The sequence below is a fragment of the Oncorhynchus keta genome, chromosome 9 (assembly GCF_023373465.1).
Source record: "Oncorhynchus keta strain PuntledgeMale-10-30-2019 chromosome 9, Oket_V2, whole genome shotgun sequence".
Lineage (NCBI taxonomy): Eukaryota > Metazoa > Chordata > Actinopteri > Salmoniformes > Salmonidae > Oncorhynchus > Oncorhynchus keta.
In genome coordinates, this window is record NC_068429.1 from 32,365,308 (window position 1) to 32,379,209 (window position 13,902).

At 42.6% G+C, this 13,902-nt stretch overlaps 1 protein-coding gene across 1 annotated transcript in view; it reads left to right on the top strand.

Moving 5' to 3' along the window:
• LOC118388103 (myosin-IIIb-like) overlaps positions 1–13,902 on the top strand; it is a 52,404-nt gene that overhangs the window by 9,241 nt on the left and 29,261 nt on the right. The window contains 5 exon segments of the mRNA XM_052525697.1: positions 2,359–2,461; positions 7,313–7,415; positions 7,622–7,778; positions 11,623–11,725; positions 12,003–12,128. Coding sequence (XP_052381657.1) covers positions 2,359–2,461; positions 7,313–7,415; positions 7,622–7,778; positions 11,623–11,725; positions 12,003–12,128 — 592 coding nt within the window.

Consider the following 13,902-nt stretch of genomic DNA (forward strand, 5'->3'; position numbering starts at 1 on the left):
CAATGATAGGGAGAGAACACCCACCTAAATGCATAGGTATACCCACACATTAGCTAGTAAATAACACCTCTATTTTTAACAATGAGAAAGGGTCCGACAAAGGGAAATTATGTCTCATAGGTAATATATCTATTTTATAACATGTTTGTCTCATTTCATTTGAGACAATAAACATGCTAAAGAGTTGCAATGGAGTCTAGACTCTAAATGGGATAAGAAGTAATTCATTCAACAGCCAGGCATTATCAGTTCTCCCAGGATTTTGAACTATGAATGGAGTTATTGGGCTTGCAGTTGGGGAATGTAGAGAGTTCTGAAGCAAACATCATGCAGAAAGTCAAAACTTGAGGCTATACTGGAAAAACAACCAGCGACGATGTCATGGAAACATGCCAGGCATTGAAATGAAAAAAGGTCTATCTAAACATTATTAGTAAAATGCCATTTGCAATCAGAGCTTATCACAAAAGCCCTAGGCCATGCTTGGCTTTCTCCCCTTGGCAGGAAGCAGCATGGTGGCATCAACAGAGTGTAGACTACATACAGTGAAGGCACTATCAGCAGCACATGCACATTTGCAAGTCCTATTGCTCATGCAAAACCCTGCACTGGCTTTCAAGTATTACTCATGTGTACAGCTTATGAATTTGGTAGAGACATATCAAGCTCCTGCAATTTGGCTGCCAAATGTCTTTCTAATTATTGGTCACTATAAACCTGAAAAGGTAGGATGACGTTCTGAGCTGATATTGTGTTATCTGTGCCAAATGTAATTTTACAGTCACAGTGTTCAAAAGGTGTATATAGTGCCCTCCACTAATATTGGCACACTTGGTAAATATGAGCAAAACGGGCTATGAAGAAAATGTCTTTGCTGTTTGTCCTCTTGGTCTTTCATTCAAAATATTCACAAAAATCTAACCTTTTAATTGAAGTGTAATGATTAAAATACATGTGAAAAGTTTCTGTGTGCTACATTCTTATGAGTAAAATCTAACTGAAGTATATTCGCATTCATATTTTATGTTCACCTGAGTGGTTAGGAATCCTTAAGTGTTAAGCCATGACTTCCTGTTTCACTGGGGTATATATATGAGATGTGACAGGCCAAGTTCCCATAGTCATCCATCACTATGGGAAAGACCCGAGAATACAGTAATGATGTGCAACAAAAGGTTGATGAGCTGCACGAATCAGGAAATGGCTATAAGAAAATGGCTCAACGGTTGAAAATGCCCATTTCCAATATCGGGGCAATAATTAAGAAGTTTAAAGCAACTGGAGATGTTAACAATCGGCCAGGAAGAGGACGTGTGTCTATATTGACCCCACGCACAGTGAAGAGGATGGTTAGATTGGCCAAAAAATCTCCATGATCACAGTTGGAGAATTGCAGACGTTAGTTGGGTGTTGGGGTCAGAAGTCTCAAACTACAATTAGACAACGCCTACATAACCACAAGTTGTTTGGGATGGTTGCCATAAAAAAGCCTTTGCTGTCATCAAACAACAAACTCAAGCGCCTACAGTTTGCCAAATGTTACTGGAACTTTCAATGGGACCGGATTCTATGGTCAGATGAGGACGAAATAGAGCTTTTTGGAAACAAACACCAGATGTGGGTTTGGCATAGACAGAAACATATCCATGCAGAAAATGACCACATCCTCATTGTGAAGTATGGTGGTGGATCTTTGTTGTAGGCCTGTATTTCTTCCAAAGGACCTGGACAACTTGTTAGGATACATGGTATCATGGACTATATCAAGTACCAGCAGATATTAAATCAAAACCTGACTGCCTCTGCCAGGAAGTTTAAACTGGGCCGTGGTTGGATCTTCCAGCAGGACAATGATCCAAAGCACACCTCAAATCAACACACATTGTTCACTGATCACAGAACCAAGGTTTTGCCATGGCCATCTCAGTCCCCTGACCTAAACCCCATAGAAAACCTGTGGGATGAGTTGAAGAGGAGAGTCCACAAGTGTGGAACTCTGAATCTGAAGGATCTGGAGAGATTCTGTACAGAGGAATGGTCTCAGATTCCTAGCCATGTGTTCTCCAACCTCATTACTCATTATAGGAGAAGACTCAGAGATGTTAATTATGTTAAACAATAATATAAAAAAATCACTGCCCATTTTGCTCATATTTACCAAGCATGCCAATATTAGTGGTGCGCTCTGTATCTTGGTAGTCTGTGTATGATGGCAATACACTGCTTTCTTTTTCTTTTCCCCTTTACATTTGAGAAATTGATCATGTCTATATTCAATGTCATACTACAGACGTACTACGTAACTCAAATGATACACTGCCAGTTATTTCTAATGGAGTCTTTTTACCATGACCGTAGTGGGGAGAGTGGAGCAGGAAAGACGGAGAGCACCAAGCTGCTGCTCAGACAGATCATGGAGCTGTGCAGAGCCAACTCTCAGCTGGAGCAACAGATATTACAGGTAAGACCTCATACCTACCCCAATATATGTCAAGAAAGACATTTGTAATTATCTTATTATCTAATGCTAACACAGAGCAACATATATTGCCAGTAAGCTAGAGCTCTATTATATCTATAATAATGCTCACTTACACTGAGTATAGCAAACATTAGGAACAACTTCCTAATATTGAGCCAGGGATGCTGGCCCATGTTGTCTTCAATGCTTCCCACAGTTGTCAAGTTGGCTGGATGTCCTTTGGGTGGTGGACCCTACTTGATACACACGGGAAACTATTTAGTGTGAAAAACCCAGCAGAGTTGCAGTTCTTGACACAAACCGTTGCGCCTGGCACCTACTATCATACCCTGTTCAATGGCACTTAAATATTTTGTCTTGTCCATTCATCCTCTGAATGGCACACAAACACTATCCATATCTCAAGGCTTTTTAACCTGTCTCCTCCCCTTCATCTACACAGATTTAAAGTGGATTGAGCAAGTGACTTCAATAAGGGATCATAGCTTTTACCTGGATTCACCTGATCATTCTATGCCTGTGCCCAAGAACACTAAGATAACCTGCCTAAATGATTACCGTCCCGTAGCACTCACGTCTGTAGCCATGAAGTGCTTTGAAAAGCTGGTCATGGCTCACATTAACACCATTATCCCAGAAACCCTAGACCCACTCGAATTTGCATACCGACCCAACCGATGCACAGATGATGCGATCTCTATTGCACTCCACACTGCCCTTTCCCACCTGGACAAAAGGAACTCCTATGCGAGAATGCTATTCATTGACTACAACTCAGCGTTCAACACCATAGTACCCTCAAAGCTCATCAATAAGCTAAGGATCCTGTGAATAAACACCTCCCTCTGCAACTGGATCATAGACTTCCTGATGGGCCACCCCCAGGTAGTAAGGGTAGGTAGCAACACATCCGCCATGCTGATCCACAACACAGGGGCCCCTCAAGGGTGCAGTCCCCTCCTGTACTCACTGTTCACTCATAACTGCACGACTCCAACACTATCACTAAGTTTGCCGATGACACAACAGTCGTAGGCCTGATCACCGACAATGATGAGACAGCCTATAGGGAGGAGGTCAGAGACCTGGCCGTGTGGTGCCATGACAACCTCTCCCTCAACGTGATCAAGACTAAGGAGATGATCGTGGACTACAGGAAAAAGAGGACCGAGCACGCCCCAATTCTCATCGACGGGGCTGCAGTGGAGCAGGTTGAGAGCTTCAAGTTCCTTGGTGTCCACATCACCAGCAAACTAACATGGTCCAAGCATACCAAGACAGTCGTGAAGAGGGCACGACAAAACCTATTCCCCCTTAGGAGACTGAAAAGATTTGGCATGGGTCCTCAGATTCTCAAAAGGTTCTACAGCTGCACCATCGAGAGCATCCTGACCGGTTGCATCATTGCCTGGTATGGCAAGTGCTCGGCCTCCGACTGCAAGGCACTACAGAGGATAGTGCGAACGGCCCAGTACATCACTGGGGCCAAGCTCCCAGCCATCCAGGACCTCTATACCAGGTGGTGTCAGAGAATCGCCCTAAAAATTGTCTAAGACTCCAGCCACCCTAGTTGATAGACTGTTCTCTTTGCTACCACACGGCAAGCGGTACCAGAGCGCCTAGTGTAGGACCAAGCGGCTTCTAAACAACTTCTGCCCCCAAGCCATAATACTCCTGAACACCTAATCAAATGGCTACCCAGACCCTCTCCCCTCCCTTACGCCGCTGCTACGCTCTGTTCTCATCTATGCATGGTTACTTTAACTCTACCCACTTGTAAATATTACCTCAACTAACCGGTGTCCCCGCACATTGACTCTACCAGTACACCCCTGTGTATATAGTCTCGCTATTGTTTTTTTACTGCTGCTTTTTAATTACTTGTTACTTTTCTTAATTATACAAATATATTTTTTAACTGCATTATTGGTTAGGGGCTCGTAAGTAAGCATTTCACTAAGGTCTAATACGATTTTGATTTGTCATGTTAATATTTTGTATGCTCAGTGTATATCAGACAAATAAGAGTAATAACAATTGGGTTGGGTGCTGCAGATATGGGAGACCGATACTGCAGCTAACAGAGTAGATTGATTTCGACACAACCCTTCTACCACACCTCAGGCTTGCTCTCATACCTCAATTTAAATGAACATGGAATGGAACATTCTTCTTTTTGCCTCGAGCATAGCTGAATGGGCGTTGAATGAGGTTGCCCCAAACACTGATCCAGTTTGTCAACTTGTATACAGCAACCGTAGCACTGGCACATGAAGGATGTGTGATCACACCTTGATGACATCACCACCTTGATGCTCATCTCTGTGTGCAGATAAATATAGGGTTGGCCGGGTACTCGTGACCTGCTCAGAACACTCATTCCAACGTCTGTGAGTCAGCCATTTTTGTGAGTCATTCAGTGGAAAAAGGGCCATTTATTGTCCTACTTTGTTCTTTTACGGTCCCACCTTCAAGTTGACGTGGCTTTTATGGAGGAGAAACCATGACATGTAATGTTTGCATTAAAAAAAAATGGCCTTGATTGTTGTATTATCATAGTCCTGCCCACTTTTTAGTCAGAAGATGTAGCAGTGATAAAGATGTGTGTGTTCTAGAGGTTATAATAATCTTGAACAGGTTAGATTACCTGATGCCCCAGTGTTCACACTTCTGTTCCAACAAACAGAGCACACCATGCACTATGCAGAGACCCACACTGGGGAAATGAACCAATTAGCATAGACCTCAGTTCATTGCACACCTCTCGTAGGAACTAGTCTCCGGTTGCCTATTGTTTGCCACAGGCAAGACTCGGCAAGTTCAGTTGGCCCTAAGGCTGCCCAATTCTGATATTTTTTTCATTAATTGGTCATGTGTCTGGTTTTCTGCCACAACCCAAGAGAAACTTCCTTCCCACCATTTTGGAAACGCAAATTAAATATCATACCTGTTACATCCTCTTGGAGTCCCGACTGTGATGAGTGTAATGGTAAGCAAACAGACATGACCGATGTTTTTCTTTGGTCTCTCCTCTCTCACGCTCGAGAAGCTCTCTGTGGGAGACGAGAGGAGATGAGGCCGATGGTCTTGAGGAAAATTCTTGAAGTGTGGGAAATTCTGCCGGCCTTTCTAGGGAATTGTATCTCTGGGAGTTGGTGGGAGTGATTGGCTGGCTCCTTGGCTATGAGCTAGGGTTCAGCGAAAGCCTGTGTTTGACAAAACGTTTATATTACACTAATGTTATTCAAGGGTACATACAGTATTGATGTGATTAGAGTAGATATGGAGTTGATTATCTTGTACAGTATTTCTTAAGTCAGTATTCTGTAGTACTAGGTCCATGTACATTCACTACTTATTCTCTTACACGGAAGTGTTACAGATGCATGTTCTCTCTAGTATTCTACACCTTTTTGGAAGAGTGGGAAATGTAGTTTAACTGACCAATACTAGACAACATACAGTAAAAATGGAAATATGCTTTGCCAGAGATGGCCACATGTTCAAAGTCACTACTTTCTCTATGCCACACATTTGTGTGTGTCTGCTGAGCGCAGCAGGGAGAATTGGAAGCGCCGTAGAGGGAGCACAGAGACTTCCAGCAGTCAAAACAACACATTTTCCAGACTTGTACATCTTCCATTTCCTCGTGCTGTTCTCTTGCGTTCTTCTGATGAGTTTGGGACTAACTTAGGTTCTCCGAGTCCAAATAAACACTCATAATGCAAATTCTACAAACTATTTTTCATAACTCACTGTTCACACCAAACAATTATGTTTTATAAAGATGCTCCCTGGAACAAGTAAATAGTATTTACAACCTCACTTGACTGATCCAAAATATGGTAGAGTTTCTACCCTCTGACTGTTCTCAACAGTTGGCCGTGTAGTTGAAGGGATGGAGGAAGTGAGCATTTAGATGTGAAGTTATAAGGGTGACATACTGTATGTTGACAGGATGTCCTGTGTCATTGATTTGCCACTGGTTTGAAAAAACAAGTCCTATCTCAGCATGCGATCCTCTCAGTGTGGGGACAGCCAACTAGGACATTGGTTGCATTACAATTTGTTTAACAATATTGTTGAAAAAACAAGTCTAGTGCTCTTACTGCATTCTTCTGTATGTTTACTGTTAACTTTTGCTCACTGGTTAAGTCCTCACCACCACATCAATTCCAATGGCCTGTTAGATTTCAACACACTGACATGAGTTGTAATATCGAGTAAAAGGAGATGTCCATTTATTTTTACAGCTACAATGAGCCTGCTGTTTGTCCCTGAATAAGAGCATGTATTGTCTTCTACTTTCAACTTCCACTTCCTCTATTCTCCTGAGGTGTCAGATATAATTAATTTCCTAATTAATCCAATGACCTTTGTCTTGGGTATTCATTTCCTCCATGCAAAGTGGAGAACTCTTGATGTTGCTGCTCTGGTATTGGGGTTTCATATTAACACAGCCTTTACCTTAAAGGTTGTTTCTAGTAAAGAAACAAGAGACACTGGTCATGAATTTCATATTGTATTGCGTCCACACTACAATGTTTTAATTCTCCCCTGTGTATCAGATAATAAACCCTTGGTGTGTTTTGATGCCTAGCCTCGTGTGACAGCTGGCCAATGTTCTCTCTGATGTAATGTCGTCAGGCACACGGCTAGTGAATTACTCTAGTACTGTTGATGCCTCATGGAAGGTTGCAAATGGATGTCAAGAATCTATTTATGTCTTTATGATTCGGGCTTGGTCACGGCAAACTCCTGGCCCCATTTAGGATCACTATCATGTAAGTTCTGGAGCTGTACTAATCTTGTACTGTATGGTATTTCTAGGTGAATCCTCTGCTGGAGGCCTTTGGCAATGCCCAGACTGTGATGAATGACAACAGCAGTCGCTTCGGGAAGTACATTCAGCTGCGCTTCCACAACTCCTCAGGTGTGTGTGAAGTTTTTGAATCATTTATTGGCGTGTGCTTATGTTAAAATGAGTTTATTTATACACTTGCGAGAGAAAGTATTTCCTGTGAATTACGTGGTGATTACATTGATACGACAAAGACATTCAGATGCAGGACGACTTATTTTACCGTATAATGTGTTGTAACACTGAACCTGTATGTGTATGGTGCTGTGATCTAACAGTCAAAGGAGCTAAGATCAACGAGTACCTCCTGGAGAAGTCTCGTGTGGTCCACCAGGATGAGGGCGAGAGGAACTTCCATATCTTCTACTGCATGCTGGCGGGCATCACCCCGGAAGACAAAGACATGTATGGACTCCTGGACCCCACGCAGTACAGGTGGGTCCGACTGTGATGTAATCACTCTGCAACGTTTCCTCAACAGCATACAGTGAGTGTGGTCTGGGAATCAGTTCAAAAATACCACACTGTCATCAAGGTGTCATAGTTCACACACTCTCTATAATCACTAATAGCCATGATGTCATCTTACTGTAATGTTCTCTGCAGGGTGGGATACTGACTTAATTATTTTTTTATTCAAGCTTTATTTAGCTAGACAAGTCAATTAAGAACAAATTCTTATTTACAATGACGGCCTAGCCCGGCTGGGCCAATTGTGCGCCGCCCCATCGCGGCTGTGATACAGCCCGGAATCGAACCAGGGTCTGTAGTGACGCCTCTAGCACTGAGATGCAGTGCCTTAGACCGCTGCGCCACTTGAGAGCCCAAGCTGATTAAGCTGACTATTTTCCTGTAATAACTCATATAATATGTAGAGTAGATACAATATGTCATATTTTCTTCTTGTCACTTTCTTATCACAGTTTCAAGCTGTACCTAAGTGTGTCTAAATAATTCATATTTTTTCCTGGCATAAACCAAGGTGTTTGTTTTGAAACTATGCTATCTAGGTCTAATATTCCTGTCTTTTTTGGTACTCATGGCTTATACGAGTAGCGACCACATAGTTCTCAGTGTATATGCTACTTGTATTTCACTTCTTCTTCTTGACAGTTGAACAGGCCTGGAGTGAAATGCTAGGTATTCAAACAATGTGGTGTTTGTAGAGGCCTACCATACATTTACATTTACATTTAAGTCATTTAGCAGACGCTCTTATCCAGAGCGACTTACAAATTGGTGCATTCACCTTATGACATCCAGTGGAACAGCCACTTTACAATAGTGCATCTAAATCTTTTAAGGGGGGGGGGTGAGAAGGATTACTTCAGGGGTGTCAAAGTCAAATGGACGGAGGGCCAAATAAAAAATTTAGCTACAAGCCGAGGGCCGGACTGTTCGAATGTTCATTGAAACATTTTTAAATGACGCATATAGTCTAGTGAACCTAATTGAACCTACTGAAAACCTAACAAATATATTCCAATATGATCAGATAAATAAAGCAATATTTTCTTATGGCTCTGTCAGTAATCTTTAATTTTCAACAGACACAAAAGACAAATTTCCTTTATATAAAAATCCCCATAACATGAACATTAAATGAAAGAAACCGGTATTCAAGGCACCATCAGTAGCCTATATTTTCTATTTTAGCAAAAGTGGGCTAAATTTACTTCAAAGAAAAAAACAATAATAGCAATTTTCTATCATCCACTCAACTGAAATATTTTTAAAATATAATTGGATTGAAATACAATAAAATAAAGTGCAAAAATCTATTAATCAAAAACAACACTTTGTTTAAGGAGAAGTAACATGCAGTGAAAACAAATATTAAACTTTAACTTTTAAACTTGAACTGAGTAAAAACTCTAAATATGTGATTGCACAGTAATGTTCACTTGTTTGAGGTTGAGGGTGATACTTGGTGGTGTCCCATCTTTTCCACAAGTTCATCAATGTTCGGGGTAAGGCTCTGAGCTGAGGAAATCCTCAGAATTGAGTGGAGGTGTTCAGCAGTAAGTCGACTTCTGTGTGATGTTTTGTTCAAGTTCATCAAAGAAAACAGTTGTTCACACAGGTATGTGCTGCCAAACATAGACAACGTTTGAGCAGCCTGGATGCGCAGCTGGGGCATTGTGTCGGGGAGGAAACGGGCGAACTCCGCAGCACCCACTGCCGCATATTTTGCCCTCAGTGCATCATTGCATTGGAGGTCAATCAACTCCATTTGGAGGTTTGGTGGTGAGCTTTCCACGTCAACAGCAAATGGGTTACCGAGCAGTTCCAACCTGCTTTTGTGCTTCAAAGTCAGCAAATCGGCGTCGAAAGTCAGCGGCAAGCATACCTATTTTATCAGCCAACTGTGCGCTCGGGAACGCACTGGTAGAGAGCTTCTCTTTCATGGTCTGGCAGCTGGGAAAGTGGCTCAAATTTTCTTTCCGCATCTGCGTCTCCCACAGAGTCAGTTTGGTTTTAAATGCCTTCACTGTACTGTACATATCAGAGATGACACGATCCCGACCCTGCAGCTGCAAGTTCATTGCATTCAGATGACTCGTAATGTCACACAGAAAAGCCATTTCACACAGAAACATTTCGTCTCGGAGTTGTGTTGTGTCTTTCCCTTTGCTGTCCAAGAACAGACAAATCTCCTCACGAAGCTCGAAACATCTTTGAAGCACCTTTCCCTGGCTTAGCCATCGCACCTCTGTGTGATAAGGCAAATCACCATGCTCCGTTTCTAACTCCGTCAGAAATGCCTTGAACTGGCGGTGATTCAAACCTTTGGCTCTGATAAAGTTAACTGTGCGCGTGATGATGCTCATTACATGCTCCATTTTCAAGGCTTTACCGCACAACGCTTCCTGGTGTATGATACAATGATAAGCTGTCAGCTCACCTGTCGCGTTTTCCTCTTGCATCTTTTCCCGTATCTTCGCCACCAGTCCGCTCCTGTGTCCACACATCGCAGGTGCTCCGTCGGTTGTCAAACCCACGAGTTTTTCCCAAGGCAGCTCCATCTCATTTACACATCTTGACACCTCTTCATACAAATCATGCCCCGTAGTTGTGCCATGCATAGGACGTAAAGCCAAAAACTCCTCTGTCACGCTTAGGCTGGAGTCCACTCCGCGGATGAAAATTGACAACTGGGCAATGTCAGAAATGTCGGTGCTCTCATCCACAGCCAAGGAATATGCAATGAAATCTTTTCCCTTTTTCACAAGCTGCTCTTTTAGATTGATGGACAACTGGTCTACTCTCTCGGCAATGGTGTTTCTGCTCAGACTCACATTTAAAAAGAGTTGCCTTTTTTCTGGGCAAACTTCGTCACAAACTTTAATCATGCAGTTTTTGATGAAATCCCCTCCGTAAATGGCCGGGCTGATTTAGCGATCTCTTCTGCCAAAATAAAACTGGCCTTGACAGCAGCCTGGCCTTGTGATTTGGCTTTTTTGAACAGAGCCTGTCGAGATTTGAGGCCTCGTTTTAATTCCTCTGCCTTTTGTAGCCTTTGTTCCATGTCCATATTCTTGTTTTTGTCCGCGTGTTTCGTTTCATAATGTCGTCTCAGATTATACTCTTTCAGTACCGCCACACTTTCTCCACACAGAAGACACACAGGTTTTCCAGCTACCTCCGTGAACAAATACTCCGACTCCCACCTTGTTTGAAACCCCGGTTCTCAGTGTCCACCTTCCGTTTTGCCATTTTTGATGGGTATCTGAAAGTTAATTTTACTGTGATGCTGACAACTGCTGTGCCAATAAATATTGAAATGAAGCAGCCTACTGCTCGGTGCGTCACCGTTGCATTGTGGGAAATGTAGTATTGGTGCGTGTAAAAGATCTGCGGGCTGCCGGCTTGCTGCGGTCTGCGGGCCGGTTCTAATAATAAATCAAGATCATCCCAGGGGCCGTAAAAAACCTTCTCGCGGGCCGGATGTGGCCCGCGGGCCTTGACTCTGACATATGTGGATTACTTGATCCTATCCTAGGTATTCCTTAAAGAGGTGGGAATACCTAGGATAGGATAAAGTAATTACCATAAAATGTAGTTGTTGTGCCCTACAATAGTGGGTACCCTACTATGTTGTACAGCCTTTACAATACAGTGCACCTATGTAGAAGCCTCAAAGTGTTTGTCTATCAGAGATGCATAATGTATATCATGTATTTACCCTCATTCCTTCATATGAAGCCTATGTGTGTGTAGTTATCTGTGCTCACCCATCAGATCTGTATAAATGTGTTTCTGTGGCTGTGTCTGTCAGGTATCTGAATGGGCGGTATGGCTCGGAGGACATAGTAAGGAAATGGGGGGAGAAGTACAGTGAGGTGTGTAACGCCATGGACATGGTGGGATTTGAGGAACAGGTAAGACCTCTCATTGGAAAAATCTTTCTCATCTTCTTACAGTATATCGGTCATAAAAGCAAACTCATATTGTCCGTATTGCCATGGGCTGGGATTTCACATTTTCTCCATGAACATCTGAATGTACTTTAATGTTTGACTAATTGGTTGATTGACCGATAAACGAATGGGTTGATGAATATGTTGATTAACCAAAAGATAATTGACCAATTGATTTGATGATTGATTGATTGACTGACAAAATGGACTGATATATATGTATATGTTGTGTCATCAGGAGAAGGTAGACATGATGACCATTCTAGCAGGGATCCTTTCTCTGGGAAACATCATGTTTGAGCCCACAGAGACCGACGCTCTCAGGGTCACCGACAAGTCCATGGGCTGGCTCAAAGCCACAGCTGTGAGTCTACTCTACAGCCTCCTCTCCTTTTCTTTCATCCCGTCTTATTTTACTTAACAAGACAATTATTTGGATCAGGGCTTTCCAACTTTCCTGGAGAGCTACCCTCCTGTAGGTTTTCGTTCCAGTTACTATAACCTGATTCAGCTTACCAACCAGCTAATTACTAGAATCAGTTGAGCTAGATAACCTACAGGACGGTAGCTCTCCACGAACAGGGTTGGAGAGCCATGGTTTAGATACTGTCTCAATTATTAACAACTTGAGGATGATCTCTTTTTTTTATGTTTATGGATTGATGAATAATCCATAAATTCACCTTTGTCCTTTTTGTCAATTTATTCACCTTTGTCCTTGTTTGTCAACGGTTCCCTTTATCTGAAGTACAGTAATTACAGAAGCAACTGTCTGTTAACATTTACAATTTCCTTATTGACCTGTGGGTGTTTTCCAAATAGGCAATTCACATTTAGCTTGTTTTCCTCGAATAGTTTCATCCCTGACCTTGACATAACAAAAGAGAGACTTCAAGAACATTTCCAACAGTAGAAGAGTCCATGTGTTGGACTAATAATAATAGATTTTAGTAAGTTACAATTCATATAAGGAAATCAGTCAATTGAAAGAAATTAGACCCTAATCTGTGGATTTCACATGACTGGGCAAGGGTGCAGCCATGGGTGGGCCACTTGGGAGCCAGGGCCCAGACAATCAGAATGAGTTTTCCCCCACAAAAGGGCTTTATTACAGACAGAAATACTTTGACGCACCCCCTCAGACGAAGCTGTATGTGGAGGTCCTGGGCTGGCGTGGTTACACGTGGTCTGCTGTTGTGAGGCCGTTTGGACGTACTGCCAAATTCTCAAAAACAACATTGGAGGCAGCTTATGGTAGATAAATGAACATGAAATGGTGGACATTCCTGCAGTCAGCATGCCAATTGCATGCTCCCTCAACTTGAGGCATCTGTGTTGTGTGATAAAACTGCACATTTTAGAGTGGCCTGTTATTGTCCCCAGCACAAGGTGCACCTGTGATCATGCTGTTTAATCAACTTATTGATATGACACACCTGTCAGGTGGATGGATTATCTTGGCAAAGGAGAAATGCTCACTAAAGGATATAAACAAATTTGTGGTCAATTTGAGAAAAATAATATCTTTGTGCATATGGAACATTTCTGGGATCTTTTATTTCTGCTCATGAAACATGGGACCAACACTGTACATGTTGTGTTTATATATATTTTATATAGTACCTTTCATTACAATGAGCATCTCAAAGTCCCTTACAAAATAAACTTATAGCGTTCTGGTAGTTATTGGACGATGGTCTTCCACAACTTCAGATGAAAGGTTGAGACAGTTCAGAAGGGCAGTAGGCCTAGCTTGAGTGGCGGGAGCTGCAATGGTAGCGGGATGGAGGGAGATCAGTCTGGTCCGGAGCTCTTCATCGGGCACCTTGTCTCCTGTTCCTCCTCCTCCGTAGGTAGGTTGGTTCGTTAACTAACGAAATTGTAGCAACCAGCTGGGTGAAGCTTCGGCAATTGTTAAAGCGGCAGAAGACTAGGCGAGCCTCTCATCTCCTCACACTGCAGGCCACAGCCTTCTAGAAACCGGGGCAGGTGGCACAAAAAGCCGGTGCTGTGTTTCATCATTTAAAATGATTGCGTAGCCAGACAGCTAGCTAGCCAATCCAGACAAACAAACAAATTTGCCAATAGCCCAGCAACTCCATTAGTCAATACCACCAGTCAGATATTTTAACTTGGCA